This window comes from Ranitomeya variabilis, chromosome 3 (genome assembly GCF_051348905.1).
Source record: "Ranitomeya variabilis isolate aRanVar5 chromosome 3, aRanVar5.hap1, whole genome shotgun sequence".
Lineage (NCBI taxonomy): Eukaryota > Metazoa > Chordata > Amphibia > Anura > Dendrobatidae > Ranitomeya > Ranitomeya variabilis.
In genome coordinates, this window is record NC_135234.1 from 750338987 (window position 1) to 750354840 (window position 15854).

The 15854-nt window shown below is 43.3% G+C and overlaps 1 protein-coding gene across 16 annotated transcripts in view; it reads left to right on the plus strand.

Moving 5' to 3' along the window:
* Positions 1–15854, plus strand: part of GRM5 (glutamate metabotropic receptor 5) — a 351429-nt gene that overhangs the window by 305603 nt on the left and 29972 nt on the right. For all 16 annotated transcript variants that reach the window (XR_013224104.1, XR_013224105.1, XM_077298566.1 and 13 more), the window contains exons 5-7: positions 1378–1624; positions 2100–2268; positions 3594–3720. Coding sequence is in view for 14 of the 16 variants with exons in the window: in XM_077298566.1 (XP_077154681.1) it covers positions 1378–1624; positions 2100–2268; positions 3594–3720 (543 nt within the window). In the remaining 2 variants the exon portion in view is untranslated. The remainder of the gene's footprint in view (positions 1–1377; positions 1625–2099; positions 2269–3593; positions 3721–15854) is intronic.

Consider the following 15854-nt stretch of genomic DNA (forward strand, 5'->3'; position numbering starts at 1 on the left):
GTCTCACAACTTACCTTCCACAGAAAGTAAGTGCCATAACAGAACTGATACAATGTGACAACAACAATGTAGTAATAATCACTAGGTGATACATCATAGAAACCATACTGGATCAGTTAAAATAGTACAACGCTTTTACACTGTATTGCTCTGGAGCTCGTATCATGTCATAACCATTTTTTCATATTATTTTAGACTTAAGTATTGTATTTCTTAAAGGACCTAGAGATTGTGTACTTCAATAAAGGGGTTATCACCTGTTCACAGGATAGATCAATGGGGTCTGACTGATCAGCAAAACCGATAGGGCAAAACGGGACATTTTTACACTAGTTTGAATGGTGCGTATGTTCGACCGCTGATTCAGCGGGGCACTTTTATCCCTGTGTAAATGGTGCGCATGCTTGACCGCTGCTCCAGCGGGACACTTTTATCCCTGTATGAATGGTAAGCATGCTCAACTGCATGACTGCTGCTCCAGAGGGGCACTTCTATCCCCATATGAATGGTAAGTATGCTCGACTGCTGCTCCAGCAGGGCACTTTTATCCCCATATGAATGGTAAGTATGCTCGACTGCTGCTCCAGCGGGGCACTTTTATCCCCATATGAATGGTAAGTATGCTCGACTGCTGCTCCAGCGGGGCACTTTTATCCCCATATGAATGGTGAGAATGCTCGACCACTGCTCCAGCGGGGCACTTTTATCACCGTATGAATGGTAAGCATGCTCGACCGCTGATCCAGTGTGGCACTTTTATCACCATATGAATGGTGCACATGCTTGACTGCTGCTCCAGAGGGGCACTTCTATCCCCACATGAATGGTGAGCATGCTCAACCGCTGTTCCAGCAGGGCACTTTTATGACAGTATGTGCACATGCTTGACCGCTGCTCCAGCGGGGCACTTTTATGACAGTATGAATGGTGCACATGCTCGACCGCTGCTCCAGCGGGGCACTTTTATCACTGTATGTATGGTGAGCATGCTCAACCGCTGCTCCAGGGAGGCACTTTTATCATAATTTTTCCAGTGGGGCACTTTTATCCCCGTATAAATTATGTGCATGCTTAACCGTTGCTCCATTCAATTTCTGTGTGGCTGGTAAGGACTGGGCTTTTCCTGGCAGACCCATAGTGAATAAATAGCTTGGCAGTCAAGCAACCAAACTGCTGCTCCATTATATAATGGGGATAATAGGGATAAAAATTCCCGTTATGCCAATCCATGAAGATCCCAGCGATCAATAAGTTATCACCTATCCAGCACATATATGATAACTTGTTTTCACCGAAAAAGGCTTTAAGTTATGGACTGTTTGTAGTCACTCTTGACCAATACTAGGACTAACCTGCCCCCTCACTTTTGTTTTCCAGCTCGACTATCGTTAACGTATCAGTACGCACAAGATTCCAAAATGGGATTTGTTATCAATGCGATTTACGCCATGGCCTACGGCCTCCACAACATGCAGGTGTCTCTGTGTCCTGGATTTGCCGGGCTTTGCGATGCCATGAAGCCGATAGATGGACAGAAGCTCCTGGACTGTATCATGAAGGCGAATTTCACAGGAGTAGCTGGAGACATGATCATGTTTGATGAAAATGGAGATTCTCCCGGAAGGTACGACGTCTGGGGAACACTCACAGATTTCATTTAGCCATTTCAAAATTAAAGGGGTTGTCAAAAATGAGAAAACATGGCTGCTTTTTCCAGCGGTGCAGTTGTCCATTGGGTGTGTATGGAATTGCAGTGAGGTGAGATGAGCTGCAACGTGTGTTGCGCTTTTATTGAAGAAGGCTGACAGGTGTTTGTTCCTTTGGAAAATCGCTTTATTATGCTTAAAGACTTCCACAAGATATGTCTGTTTTTGGGGACCTGCACCTACCTCTAGAATGGGGTACCCCTATCTCTCTCCTGTCTTGAAATGCAGGCGATGTGACGGGAGAGGTGACTTCTATAGAAGTTAAGAAGTTCTATAGACATTAAGAAAAGAGCCGAGCATCCTCTGGCAGATGTCCCGTAAATGTCTAAGATGGGAAATATGCTCTACCAACATGTCCATCGTAACGACCCTTAATATAGTCATTTCTTCTAGATATGAGATCATGAATTTTAAGAAAATGGGAAAAGATTACTTTGATTACATCAATGTTGGCAGCTGGGACAACGGAGAACTAAAGATGGACGATGATGAAATTTGGTCAAGTAAGAATTCCGTCATTAGATCCGTCTGCAGCGAACCCTGCGCCAAGGGACAAATCAAGGTAATGGATCAATGGGAGTCATAGTAAAGATGAGGAAAAGGAAATACATTATTCCCTACTGGAACACAACGAAAATCAGGATCTGTCTATCTCTCTATCTATCCCTTATCTATCTACTATCTATTATTTATCTATCTATCTATCTATCTATCTATCTATCTATTATCTGTCTATTATCTATCATCTATTATCTGTCATCTATCTATCATCTATTATCTATCTATCCCTTATCTATCTACTATCTATTATTTATCTATCTATCTATCTATCTATCTATTATCTATCTATCTATCAGCTATATATTATCTATCTATTATCTATCGATCTGTCATTCAGTCTGTCTGTATGTCTATCTATCAGATCACCAAATAAATGTAAATATGTGACAAAGATAACACGAGTAATCACAAAGTGCAGTTTTTACATGAAGGTCTTTATTATTAAGGGAAAAATAAATCCAAACCTACAGGGCCCTGTGTGAAAAAGTGATTGCCCCCTAAGCCTAATAACTGGTTGGGCCATCCTTAGCAGCAACAACTGCAATCAAGCATTTGCGATAACTGGCAATGAGTCTTTTACAACGCTTTGGAGGAATTTTGGCCCACTCATCTTTGCAGAATTGTTGTAATTCAGCCACATTGGAGGGTTTCCGAGCGTGAATCGCATTTTTAAGGTCATCATGGCATATCTCAATCAGATTAAGGTCTGGACTTTGACTAGGCCACTCCAAAGTCTTAATTTTGTTTTTCTTAAGCCATTCAGAGGTGGACTTGCTGGTGTGTTTTGGATCATTGTCCTGCTGCATAACCCAAGGGCATTTTGTGTTTACTTGTGTTATCTTTGTCTAATATTTACTTAAGTTTGGTGATCTGAAACATTTAAGATTGACAAACATGCAAAAGAATAGGAAATCAGGAAGTGCACAAACACTTTTTCACACATCAGTATCATCTATCTATCTATCTATCTATCTATCTATCTATCTATCTATCTATCTATCTATTATCTAACTAACTATCTATCTTTCTATTATCTATTTATTATCTATCTATCTACCATCTAAATTTAGACAGTAATGTTACATATAATGTATTTTCTGTGATTCTCATTATTTTGCCGCAAATTTAGCAGAAAACTACAATAGGACCAAACCTTGTAAACTGACCGTGAGGCCAGATTTACACATTCATGTCTCGCTGTCCATGGTGACTGGCCTATGAGGTTTGGGGAACCGAGGGCAGTTCATGAATCACGGAACGTGACACGCTGACGTGGGAATGTGGCCTAATGCTGATACTCTGTTTTCCATGCATTCTCATTTTCAGGTCATCCGTAAAGGAGAGGTGAGCTGCTGCTGGACCTGCACCCCCTGCAAAGAAAATGAGATTGTATTTGATGAATACACCTGTAAAGCTTGTGAACTTGGCTCCTGGCCGACTGATGATCTCACAGGTAACTCACATATTGTTCACTTTGAAGCATTGTCCAAGGCTGTTCACACATTATAACCAAGCTGCATATCACCTATTGTGAATGGTGGATCCTGTGTTATCTGCTGTATATAGAGGTGTTATCAGTCATTGTACAGGAGGAGGAGGTGAGCTGTGACATCACCTATTGTGAATGGTGGATCCTGTGTTATCTGCTGTATATAGAGGTGTTATCAGTCATTGTACAGGAGGAGGAGGTGAGCTGTGACATCACCTATTGTGAATGGTGGATCCTGTGTTATCTACTGTATATAGAGGTGTTATCAGTCATTGTACAGGAGGGGGAGGTGAGCTGTGACATCACCTATTGTGCATGGTGGATCCTGTGTTATCTACTGTATATAGAGGTGTTATCAGTCATTGTACAGGAGGGGGAGGTGAGCTGTGACATCACCTATTGTGAATAGTAGATCCTGTGTTATCTACTGTATATAGAGGTGTTATCAGTCATTGTACAGGAGGAGGAGGTGAGCTGTGACATCACCTATTGTGAATGGTGGATCCTGTGTTATCTACTGTATATAGAGGTGTTATCAGTCATTGTACAGGAGGAGGAGGTGAGCTGTGATATCACCTATTGTAATGGTGGATCCTGTGTCATCTACTGTATATAGAGGTGTTATCAGTCATTGTACAGGAGGAGGAGGTGAGCTGTGACAGCACCTATTGTGAATGGTGGATCCTGTGTTATCTACTGTATATAGAGGTGTTATCAGTCATTATACAGGAGGAGGTGAGCTGTGACATCACCTATTGTGAATGGTGGATCCTGTGTTATCTACTTTATATAGAGGTGTTATCAGTCATTGTACAGGAGGAGGAGGTGAGCTGTGACATCACCTATTGTGAATGGTGGATCCTGTGTTATCTACTGTATATAGAGGTGTTATCAGTCATTGTACAGGAGGAGGAGGTGAGCTGTGACATCACCTATTATGAATGGCGGATCCTATGTTATCTACTGTTTATAGAGGTGTTATCAGTCACTGTACAGGAGGAGGAGGTGAGCTGTGACATCACATATTGTGAATAATGGATCCTCTGTTATCTACTGTATATAGAGGTGGTATCAGTCATTGTACAGGAGGAGGAGGAGGTGAGCTGTGATATCACCTATTGTGAATGGTGGATCCTCTGTTATCTACTGTATATAGAGGTGTTATCAGTCATTGTACAGGAGGAGGAGGTGAGCTGTGATATCACTTATTGTGAATGGTGGATCCTGTGTTATCTACTGTATATAGAGGTTTTATCAGTCATTGTACAGGAGGAGGAGGTGAGCTGTGACATCACCTATTGTGAATGGTGGATCCTGTGTTATCTGCTGTATATAGAGGAGTTATCAGTCATTGTACAGGAGGAGGAGGTGAGCTGTGACATCACCTATTGTGAATGGTGGATCCTGTGTTATCTACTGTGTATAGAGATGTTATCAGTCATTGTACAGGAGGAGGAGGTGAGCTGTGACATCACCTATTATGAATGGTGGATCCTGTGTTATCTACTGTAAATAGAGGTGTTATCAGTCACTGTACAGGAGGAGGAGGTGAGCTGTGACATCACCTATTGTGAATGGTGGATCCTGTGTTATCTACTGCAGGGGTGTCAAACTGCATTCCTCGAGGGCCTCAAACCATGAGTGTTTTCAAGATTTCGTTAGCATTCCACAAGTGTCATGAATCCCCAATGGCTAGGGATAGCACAGGACAAGCAAAGTACAAATAGATAACGGACGAGCTCTAGGGTGATGGAACCTGGGCTGACCGCTGCCCTACGCCTGACAAACGCAACTAGAGATAGCCAGGGAGCGTGCCTACATTGGTTCTAGACGCCACGCACCAGCCTAAGAGCTAACTAGTACTGCAGAGAAAATAAAGACCTCACTTGCCTCCAGAGGAATGAACCCCAAAAGATATAGTTGCCCCCTCACATGTATTGACGGTGAAATGAGAGGAAGGCACACACATAGAGATGATATATATAGTTTTAGCAAATTGAGGCCCGCTGTAAACTAGAAAGCAGAACGATACAAAAGGGGACTGAGCGGTCAGCAAAAAACCCTAATCAAAAAAACCCTCCTGAGATTACAAGAACCCATGTGCCAACTCATGGCACATGGGGAGAACCTCAGTCCACTAGAGCTACCAGCTAGCATAGAGACATAATAAGCAAGCTGGACAAAAAAACCAAACAACTGAAAATCAGCACTTAGCTTATCCTGAAAGATCTGGGAGCAGGTAGGCAGGAACCAAACAGAGCACATCTGAATACATTGATAGCCGGCAAGGGAATGACAGAAAGGCCAGGTAAAATAGGAAACACCCAGCCTCTGATGGACAGGTGAAAACCAAAGGCCGCAACCCACCAAAGTCACCCAGTACCAGCAGTAACCACCAGAGGGAGCCCACAAACAGAATCCACAACACACAAGGTGCTGGAATCTGTTGTGAATTTGGATTCTGGGCTCCCCCGGTGGCCGCTTGTGGAATTGGACTTGTCATCCTCTTTCCTGTTTCACCTGGTTCCATCAGTAGTGGGTGTCGCTATTTAAGCTCATTTCTCTGGTGGTTTCTTGCCGGTCAACAATGTTATCTGATGCCTCTCAGTGCTTGTTCCTGCTTCTAGTCAACTACTAGATAAGTTGGACTTTTGTCCATGTTTTGTTTTGCCTATTTGTTCCAGTTCACAGCTGAAGTTTTGTTACTGTGTCTGGAAAGCTCTCGTTGATCAGGGATTGCTACTCTGGCATTATGAGTTAATGCCAGAGTTTAAGGTAATCTCTGGATGGTGTTTTGTTAGTGTTTTTCTGCTGACCATGAAAGTATACTATCTGTCTTCTGCTATCTAGTAAGCGGACCTCAAATTTGCTAAGACTATTTTCCTGCTGCGTTTGTTGTTTCTTCTGAACTCACCGTCATTATATGTGGGGGGCTACTGTCTTCTTTGGAATATTTCTCTAGAGGTGAGCCAGGTCTTATATTTCCCTCTGCTAGCTATTTAGGTCTTAGGCCAGAGCTGGGCATCTAGCGATAAATAGGAAATGCTACCTGGCTATTTCTAGTTGCGCGGCAGGCTTAGTTCATGGTCAGTATAGTTCCATCTTCCGAGAGCTTGTCCCTCTATAGGCTTGCTATGATCTCTGCCTGCAGAGATCATGACAGTTTGACCGGCCAATAAAGTGTTAAAGACCCAGGTTGAGAAAGGAGAGTTATAAGAAGTCTGCTGGAATTTTTTTTTTTTTTTTTCCTCCAGTCTGCCTTGCTGCAGTCTTTTTTCTCTCTCTCCTCCTAATCTCTGTATGCTCTGTGTGCACCTGACAATAATGGATCTCCAGAGTGTAACTGCGGGTTTGAATAATCTCATCACGAAAGTACAAAATTTACAAGATTTTGTGGTACATGCTCCGGTATCTGAGCCGAGAATTCCTTTGCCGGAGTTCTTTACAGGGAATAGAGCTAGCTTCCAGAATTTCCGAAATAATTGTAAGCTTTATTTGTCCCTGAAGTCTCGTTCAGCTGGAGACCCTGCTCAGCAGGTTAGGATTGTGATTTCCTTGCTCAGGGGTGACCCTCAAGATTGGGCCTTCTCATTGCCAGCAGGGGATCCTGCGTTACGCGATGTGGATGCGTTTTTTCTGGCCTTGGGCTTGCTTTATGAGGAACCTCATTTGGAACTTCAGGCAGAAAAAACTTTGATGGCACTATCTCAGGGGCAAGACGAAGCTGAAGTTTTCTGCCAAAAATTCCGTAAATGGTCTGTGCTTACTCAGTGGAATGAGTGCGCCTTGGCGGCAACTTTCAGAGAAGGTCTCTCTGATGCCGTTAAGGATGTTATGGTGGGGTTCCCTTTGCCTGCAGGTCTGAATGAGTCCATGACAATGGCTATTCAGATTGATAGGCGTCTGCGGGAGCGCAAACCGGTGCACCATCTGGCGGTGTCTATGGAAAAGACGCCAGAAAGTATGCAGTGTGATAGAATTCTGTCCAGGAGCGAGCGACAGAATTTTAGACGGAAGAATGGATTGTGTTTCTATTGTGGGGATTCTACTCATGTTATATCAGCATGCTCTAGGCGTACAAAGAAGCTTGATAAGTCTGTTTCCATTGGCACCATTCAGTCTAAGTTTATTTTGTCTGTAACCCTGATTTGCTCTTTGTCATCCATTGCCACGGATGCCTATGTTGACTCTGGCGCCGCTCTGAGTCTTATGGATTGGTCCTTTGCCAATCGTTGTGGTTTTGATTTAGAGCCTTTGGAGACTCTTATTCCTCTGAAGGGGATTGACTCCACCCCATTGGCTAATAATAAACCACAGTACTGGACACAAGTAACCATGCGTATCAATCCGGATCACCAGGAGATTATTCGTTTCCTGGTGCTGTATAATTTACATGACGATTTGGTACTGGGATTGCCATGGTTGCAGTCTCACAACCCAGTCTTGGACTGGAGAGCAATGTCTGTGTTGAGCTGGGGATGTAAGGGTATTCATGGGGACGTACCTTTGGTTTCTATTTCGTCGTCCATTCCCTCTGAAGTCCCTGAGTTCCTCTCTGATTATCAAGACGTCTTTGACGAACCCAAGCTTGGGTCGTTACCTCCGCACCGTGAGTGCGATTGTGCCATAGATTTGATACCGGGTTGTAAATATCCAAAGGGTCGTTTGTTTAATTTGTCTGTGCCGGAACATGCTGCTATGCGGGAATATATAAAGGAGTCTTTGGAAAAGGGACATATTCGTCCATCTTCTTCTCCCTTGGGAGCTGGGTTTTTCTTTGTCTCAAAAAAAGACGGCTCTTTGAGACCATGTATTGATTATCGGCTTCTGAATAAGATCACTGTTAAGTATCAATACCCATTGCCATTGCTTACTGATTTGTTTGCTCGTATAGAGGGTGCTAAGTGGTTCTCTAAAATTGATCTTCGTGGGGCGTATAATTTGGTGCGGATCAGGCAGGGGGATGAGTGGAAGACCGCATTTAATACGCCCGAGGGCCACTTTGAGTATTTGGTCATGCCTTTTGGTCTTTCTAATGCCCCTTCAGTTTTCCAGTCTTTTATGCATGATATTTTCCGCGATTTTCTGGATAAATTTATGATAATATATCTGGATGATATTCTGATTTTTTCTGATGACTGGGACTCTCATGTCCAGCAGGTCAGGAGAGTTTTTCAGGTTCTGCGGTCTAATTCTTTATGTGTGAAGGGGTCTAAGTGCGTTTTTGGGGTCCAGAAAATTTCCTTTTTGGGGTATATTTTTTCTCCCTCTTCCATTGAGATGGATCCCGTCAAGGTGCAAGCTATTTGTGACTGGACTCAGCCCTCCTCTCTTAAGGGTCTTCAGAGATTTTTGGGCTTTGCCAACTTTTACCGCCGATTTATTGCTGGTTTTTCGGATGTCGTTAAACCACTGACTGATTTGACCAGACAAGGCGCTGATGTTGCTAATTGGTCCCCTCATGCTGTAGAGGCCTTTCAGGAGCTTAAGCGCCGTTTTGCCTCTGCCCCTGTGTTGCGTCAGCCTGATGTGAATCTGCCTTTTCAGGTTGAGGTTGACGCTTCGGAGATCGGAGCTGGGGCAGTGTTGTCGCAGAAAGGTTCCGACTGCTCCGTCATTAGGCCTTGTGCCTTCTTTTCTCGCAAATTTTCGCCCGCAGAGCGGAATTATGATGTTGGGAATCGGGAGCTTTTGGCCATGAAGTGGGCGTTTGAGGAGTGGCGCCATTGGCTCGAGGGGGCTAGGCATCAGGTGGTGGTATTGACTGACCACAAAAATTTGATTTATCTTGAGACTGCCAGACGCCTGAATCCTAGACAGGCGCGCTGGTCTTTATTTTTTTCTCGCTTTAATTTTGTGGTGTCATACCTACCGGGTTCTAAGAATGTTAAGGCAGATGCCCTTTCTAGGAGTTTTGACCCGGACTCTCCTGGTAATTCTGAACCCACAGGTATCCTTGGGGAGGGAGTGATTTTGTCGGCCGTTTCTCCTGATCTGCGGCGGTCCTTGCAAGAGTTTCAGGCGGATAGACCGGATCGTTGTCCGCCTGATAGACTGTTTGTTCCGGATGATTGGACCAGCAGAGTCATCTCTGAGGTACATTCTTCTGCATTGGCAGGTCATCCCGGAATTTTTGGTACCAGGGATTTGGTGGCAAGATCCTTCTGGTGGCCTTCCCTGTCACGAGATGTGCGAGTCTTTGTGCAGTCATGTGACGTTTGTGCTCGGGCCAAGTCTTGTAGTTCTCGGGCTAGCGGACTGCTGTTGCCCTTGCCTATTCCTAAGAGGCCTTGGACACACATCTCGATGGATTTTATTTCAGATCTGCCTGTTTCCCAGAGGATGTCTGTCATCTGGGTGGTCTGTGACCGTTTCTCTAAAATGGTCCATTTGGTTCCTCTGCCCAAGTTGCCTTCTTCTTCTGAGTTGGTTCCTCTGTTTTTTCAGAATGTTGTCCGATTGCACGGTATTCCTGAGAATATTGTTTCTGACAGAGGTACCCAATTTGTGTCTAGATTTTGGCGGGCATTCTGTGCTAGGATGGGCATAGATTTGTCTTTTTCGTCTGCTTTTCACCCTCAGACTAATGGCCAGACCGAGCGGACTAATCAGACCCTTGAGACATATCTGAGGTGTTTTGTCTCTGCTGACCAGGATGATTGGGTTGCTTTTTTGCCATTGGCAGAGTTCGCCCTCAATAATCGGGCCAGTTCTTCCACCTTGGTGTCCCCGTTTTTCTGTAATTCGGGGTTTCACCCTCGATTTTCCTCCGGTCAGGTGGAGTCCTCGGATTGTCCTGGAGTGGATGCGGTGGTGGAGAGATTGCATCACATCTGGGGGCAGGTTATGGACAATTTGAAGTTGTCCCAGGAGAAGACTCAGCGTTTTGCCAACCGTCATCGTCGTGTTGGTTCTCGGCTTTGTGTTGGAGATTTAGTGTGGTTGTCTTCTCGTTTTGTCCCTATGAGGGTCTCTTCTCCTAAGTTTAAACCTCGGTTCATCGGCCCTTATAGAATATTGGAGATTCTTAATCCTGTTTCTTTCCGTTTGGACCTCCCTGCGTCCTTTTCCATTCATAACGTTTTTCATCGGTCGTTATTGCGCAGGTATGAGGTACCTGTTGTACCTTCAGTTGAGCCTCCTGCTCCGGTGTTGGTTGAGGGTGAGTTGGAGTACGTTGTGGAGAAAATTTTGGACTCTCGTGTTTCCAGACGGAAACTCCAGTATCTGGTCAACTGGAAGGGTTACGGCCAGGAGGATAATTCTTGGGTCAATGCATCTGATGTTCATGCTTCTGATCTTGTTCGTGCCTTCCATAGGGCTCATCCTGGTCGCCCTGGTGGATCTGGTGAGGGTTCGGTGCCCCCTCCTTGAGGGGGGGGTACTGTTGTGAATTTGGATTCTGGGCTCCCCCGGTGGCCGCTTGTGGAATTGGACTTGTCATCCTCTTTCCTGTTTCACCTGGTTCCATCAGTAGTGGGTGTCGCTATTTAAGCTCATTTCTCTGGTGGTTTCTTGCCGGTCAACAATGTTATCTGATGCCTCTCAGTGCTTGTTCCTGCTTCTAGTCAACTACTAGATAAGTTGGACTTTTGTCCATGTTTTGTTTTGCCTATTTGTTCCAGTTCACAGCTGAAGTTTTGTTACTGTGTCTGGAAAGCTCTCGTTGATCAGGGATTGCTACTCTGGCATTATGAGTTAATGCCAGAGTTTAAGGTAATCTCTGGATGGTGTTTTGTTAGTGTTTTTCTGCTGACCATGAAAGTATACTATCTGTCTTCTGCTATCTAGTAAGCGGACCTCAAATTTGCTAAGACTATTTTCCTGCTGCGTTTGTTGTTTCTTCTGAACTCACCGTCATTATATGTGGGGGGCTACTGTCTTCTTTGGAATATTTCTCTAGAGGTGAGCCAGGTCTTATATTTCCCTCTGCTAGCTATTTAGGTCTTAGGCCAGAGCTGGGCATCTAGCGATAAATAGGAAATGCTACCTGGCTATTTCTAGTTGCGCGGCAGGCTTAGTTCATGGTCAGTATAGTTCCATCTTCCGAGAGCTTGTCCCTCTATAGGCTTGCTATGATCTCTGCCTGCAGAGATCATGACAGGAATCATTCTGTGCAGGTGATTAAATTATCACCTGTGCAATACAAGGAAATCCTGAAAACATGAACTGTTTGTGGCCCTCGAGGAATGCAGTTTGACACCTCTGATCTACTGTATATAGAGGTGTTATCAGTCATTGTACAGGAGGAGGAGGTAAGCTGTGACATCACCTATTGTGAATGGTGGATCCTGTGTTATCTACTGTATATAGAGGTGTTATCAGTCATTGTACAGAAGGAGGAGGTGAGCTGTGACATCACCTATTGTGAATGGTGGATCCTGTGTTATTTACTGTATATAGAGGTGTTATCAGTCATTGTACAGGAGGAGGAGGTGAGCTGTGACATCACCTATTGTGAATGATGGATCCTGTGTTATTTTCTGTACATAAAGGAGTTATCAATCATTGTACAAGAGGAGGAGGTGAGCTGTGACATCACCTATTGTGAATGATGGATCCTGTGTTATCTTCTGTATATAGAGGAGTTATCAGTCATTGTACAGGAGGAGGTGAGCTGTGACATCACCTATTGTGAATGGTGGATCCTGTGTTACTTACTGTATATAGAGGTGTTATCAGTCATTGTACAGGAGGAGGAGGAGGTGAGCTGTGACATCGCCTATTGTGAATGGTGGATCCTGTGTTATCTGCTGTGTATAGAGGTGTTATCAGTCATTGTAATCTTGCCTCTGATGATAATGAGACTCCTGAAAACTCTTCCTGAAATTAGAAAAATGAATAATGTAATAATATAAAGATAAAATTGCCCCAATTACCATGTGAAAATTACCATGTTAGTAATTTTCATTGTTTAATAAAGATTGTGATCTGAAGAAGAAAAAAATCTTTAAAGAAATGTAAAAACAATCATCTAACCAAAAACTAGATTGCATAATTTCCTGATTCTTTTTAAGCCCACCCATGGTCCATTGATGAAAAGCTGAAACCTGACTCAAGTGATGAATCCGAGTTCAAACTGGGAGCAAAATATTTACTTTAAAGTGTATCTAATTGCAACGTTGTGCTACATTCGTAGACCGTTATTTTAAAGGAGGATGGATTAAAGGGGTTGGCCACTTTCTATTGTTAGGGCAGCCTTCCTCTCAAACGGACCAGTGGCATGTGACCAGATCAGTCTATCAGCCTCCTCTAATTGTAAGACACCTAACATGGGAAAGATGCTTTTCTATTGGTGGAGACTGATGGACAGGTCACATGCTCCTCCACCAGCAGCCATTTTATATATGCATAAGTGCTGGTAAGTTTGTGAGGAAAGCTGAACTAACAAGAGAAAGTGGCCATCCCCTTTAATCGATCTTTCCTTTAATTGAGCTCCAAATCTTCAATATGGCCGTAGAGTTAAAGGGCACAGGTCATCAAGATTTACTCCTAATAATCGCTCCCACTATGACTTGAAAAGATCTTTCAAAAATGTAATTCATTAGTCCGTTTTAGAACTGTACACGTAATGGGTCTTTAGAAAACTTCTGCATTTGAATCATAAGACAGATCAAGTGTCCTCTGGGCATATCCGACCATCCTAAGTGTCCTAATCAATCTTCCTTAAGCCCACATATAAGGAGATTGCTGAGAAATGTGATCCTTCAAATAGTATAGATTGGTTTTCCTACTCATGAATGGAGAAGTAATGCAGAAAGATAAAAACAAGTGGATTTTGTTCACTGGGAGGCATCAAGCTTGATAGTTACAAAGTCTCTGTGAGAGGTTTCTGGCTTGAAGAGTGGCAGATGGTTGGTATAGATCAATGAGTTAACACTGGAGACATTTTGCATGCATTTGTGACAGTCTGCTGGCAAGCACCTCAGCTGCAATTACTTCACACAGGAACAATCTTTCTTTCTCCTTCTCGATGTAGCATAAAAAATACATCCGCAGTGTTTGTTACAGTCTGCTTACACTTTTGGGATTACTACATCACAATTTCTCACAAATGGACACTTGTCTCTGCATACATTTGTGACAGTCTGCTGGCAAGCACCTCAGCTGCAATTACTTCACACAGGAACAATCTTTCTTTCTCCTTCTCGATGTAGCATAAAAAATACATCCGCAGTGTTTGTTACAGTCTGCTTACACTTTTGGGATTACTACATCACAATTTCTCACAAATGGACACTTGTCTCTGCATACATTTGTGACAGTCTGCTGGCAAGCACCTCAGCTGCAATTACTTCACACAGGAACAATCTTTCTTTCTCCTTCTCGATGTAGCATAAAAAATACATCCGCAGTGTTTGTTAGAGTCTGCTTACACTTTTGGGATTACTGCATCACAATTTCTCACAAATTGACACTTGTCTCTGCTGGTCCCTGATGTGGTAATTCTCTGCATAAAGCACTTTAAGCATGCAGTGCTATGAGTGACTAATGGAAATAACTTTAGGATGATCCTTTCAGGTGACACATGGTAACTGTGATGTATAAGTTAAATACCCAAAGGGGTTGTCCAGTACGTTTATATTGATAAAGCATATTCCATTTATATTGATTAGCATAGGTCAACAATATCGGATTGGTGGAAGTGCAACATGAATAGGGTGCGTTTGAATATAAAACTACTGGACAACCCCTTTAAAACTCAATAATAAAATATTTAGCAGGAAGTTTCGTAGCTCCCCCTAGTGGAGATTAGGATTGACGTGTGATTGGCCAGGCTTTTGTGCCGCCTTTGCATTCATTTATGCATTAGAAAAGAACGGTTTTATCGTTTATGAAATAACCACAATAGGAGATGATGAAAGCGCGTGTGACATAATAACATAGCGGCTCCATTTACATTGTAAAGCGGATTTTAATGAGATAACCCTGACATGTCTGACCTGCTGAAGGAACAGCGAAGGTGAGATCAGACAAGAGGGATAACATCGGGGCTTGACATTATCATTTTAGATAACAATGAACAGTCATTCTACAACACGGCGGACTCATAAGCTGTCAGCGCCGTAATTATCATTTACTCCACTCTTATATGGAGCAATTAAAGCTCCAATAGGTATTCATGTAACACCGCAGTGAATATTCATGGCTTACATTAATTCTTAGACGTAATAGAAAATGGCTTCTGGTAAATTTATTTTTATGAAGGCGACTATATTATGTTCTTTGCATAAATCAGAGGTACAAGTGTACACGAAATGTGATAATGTACCTTATTAGGGCAAAATCATATGTTCCTCACCTTCCAGAAGTCTATATTTTACTTTTCATAAATCCCAGCAGTCACTATAAAATGTATATAGAGGAATGGCGCCGAGGGTGGATAGGAGGGGGATGCAGTTGCAGGAATATTCTCTCATTGTGTATGTGAGGCTACATTCCAGGCAGGAGAGAGGGGCAGAATCTGCCATCTACAAGATCTGCTAAGATACATACAAAACAATCTGTGGAAAATAGTCACGAGAGGGACGAGGGGGATGCAGCTGCAGTTTCTAACTAAATGGTTAAGTGTAGCAGTGACATAGAGAGTTGTAGTAGTAGGGAAGTGTTTGTGATTGACCAAGAACACACAGCGCAGCTCTGACACCATGACAAGGAAGAGCCCACCCTTTGAGGGAGAGATTATTCATTTAGAGAAACAAACAGATCAAAAGAAGATGACCCAAAATACGTAGCTTACATGAGTCGTGTCTGGCTGCTCAACCAATTCACATGTACATTCATACAAAAGCTGTAGAAATGCATGGAATTTATCAGCATCCTATCAGCCCTATAGGAGCTAGAACTTCCTTTCTTTCACTTCCCAGCATGGACTTCTCCTGCTGCTCCATATGGCTTGAATTCCCTAAAATAGATTTCTCTGTTATGCCTGCATTCATATTTCTGTATGCTCTTCATCTAGAGAGACAAAGACCAGATTCCATTTCTTTGTATAGACCCTTCTTCCTGTAGAAAAACAAATACCTGCCCCGACTTCCTGTAGAGAAACAAATACCCACCCCCCACTTCCTGTAGAGAAACAAATACCCGCCCCCACT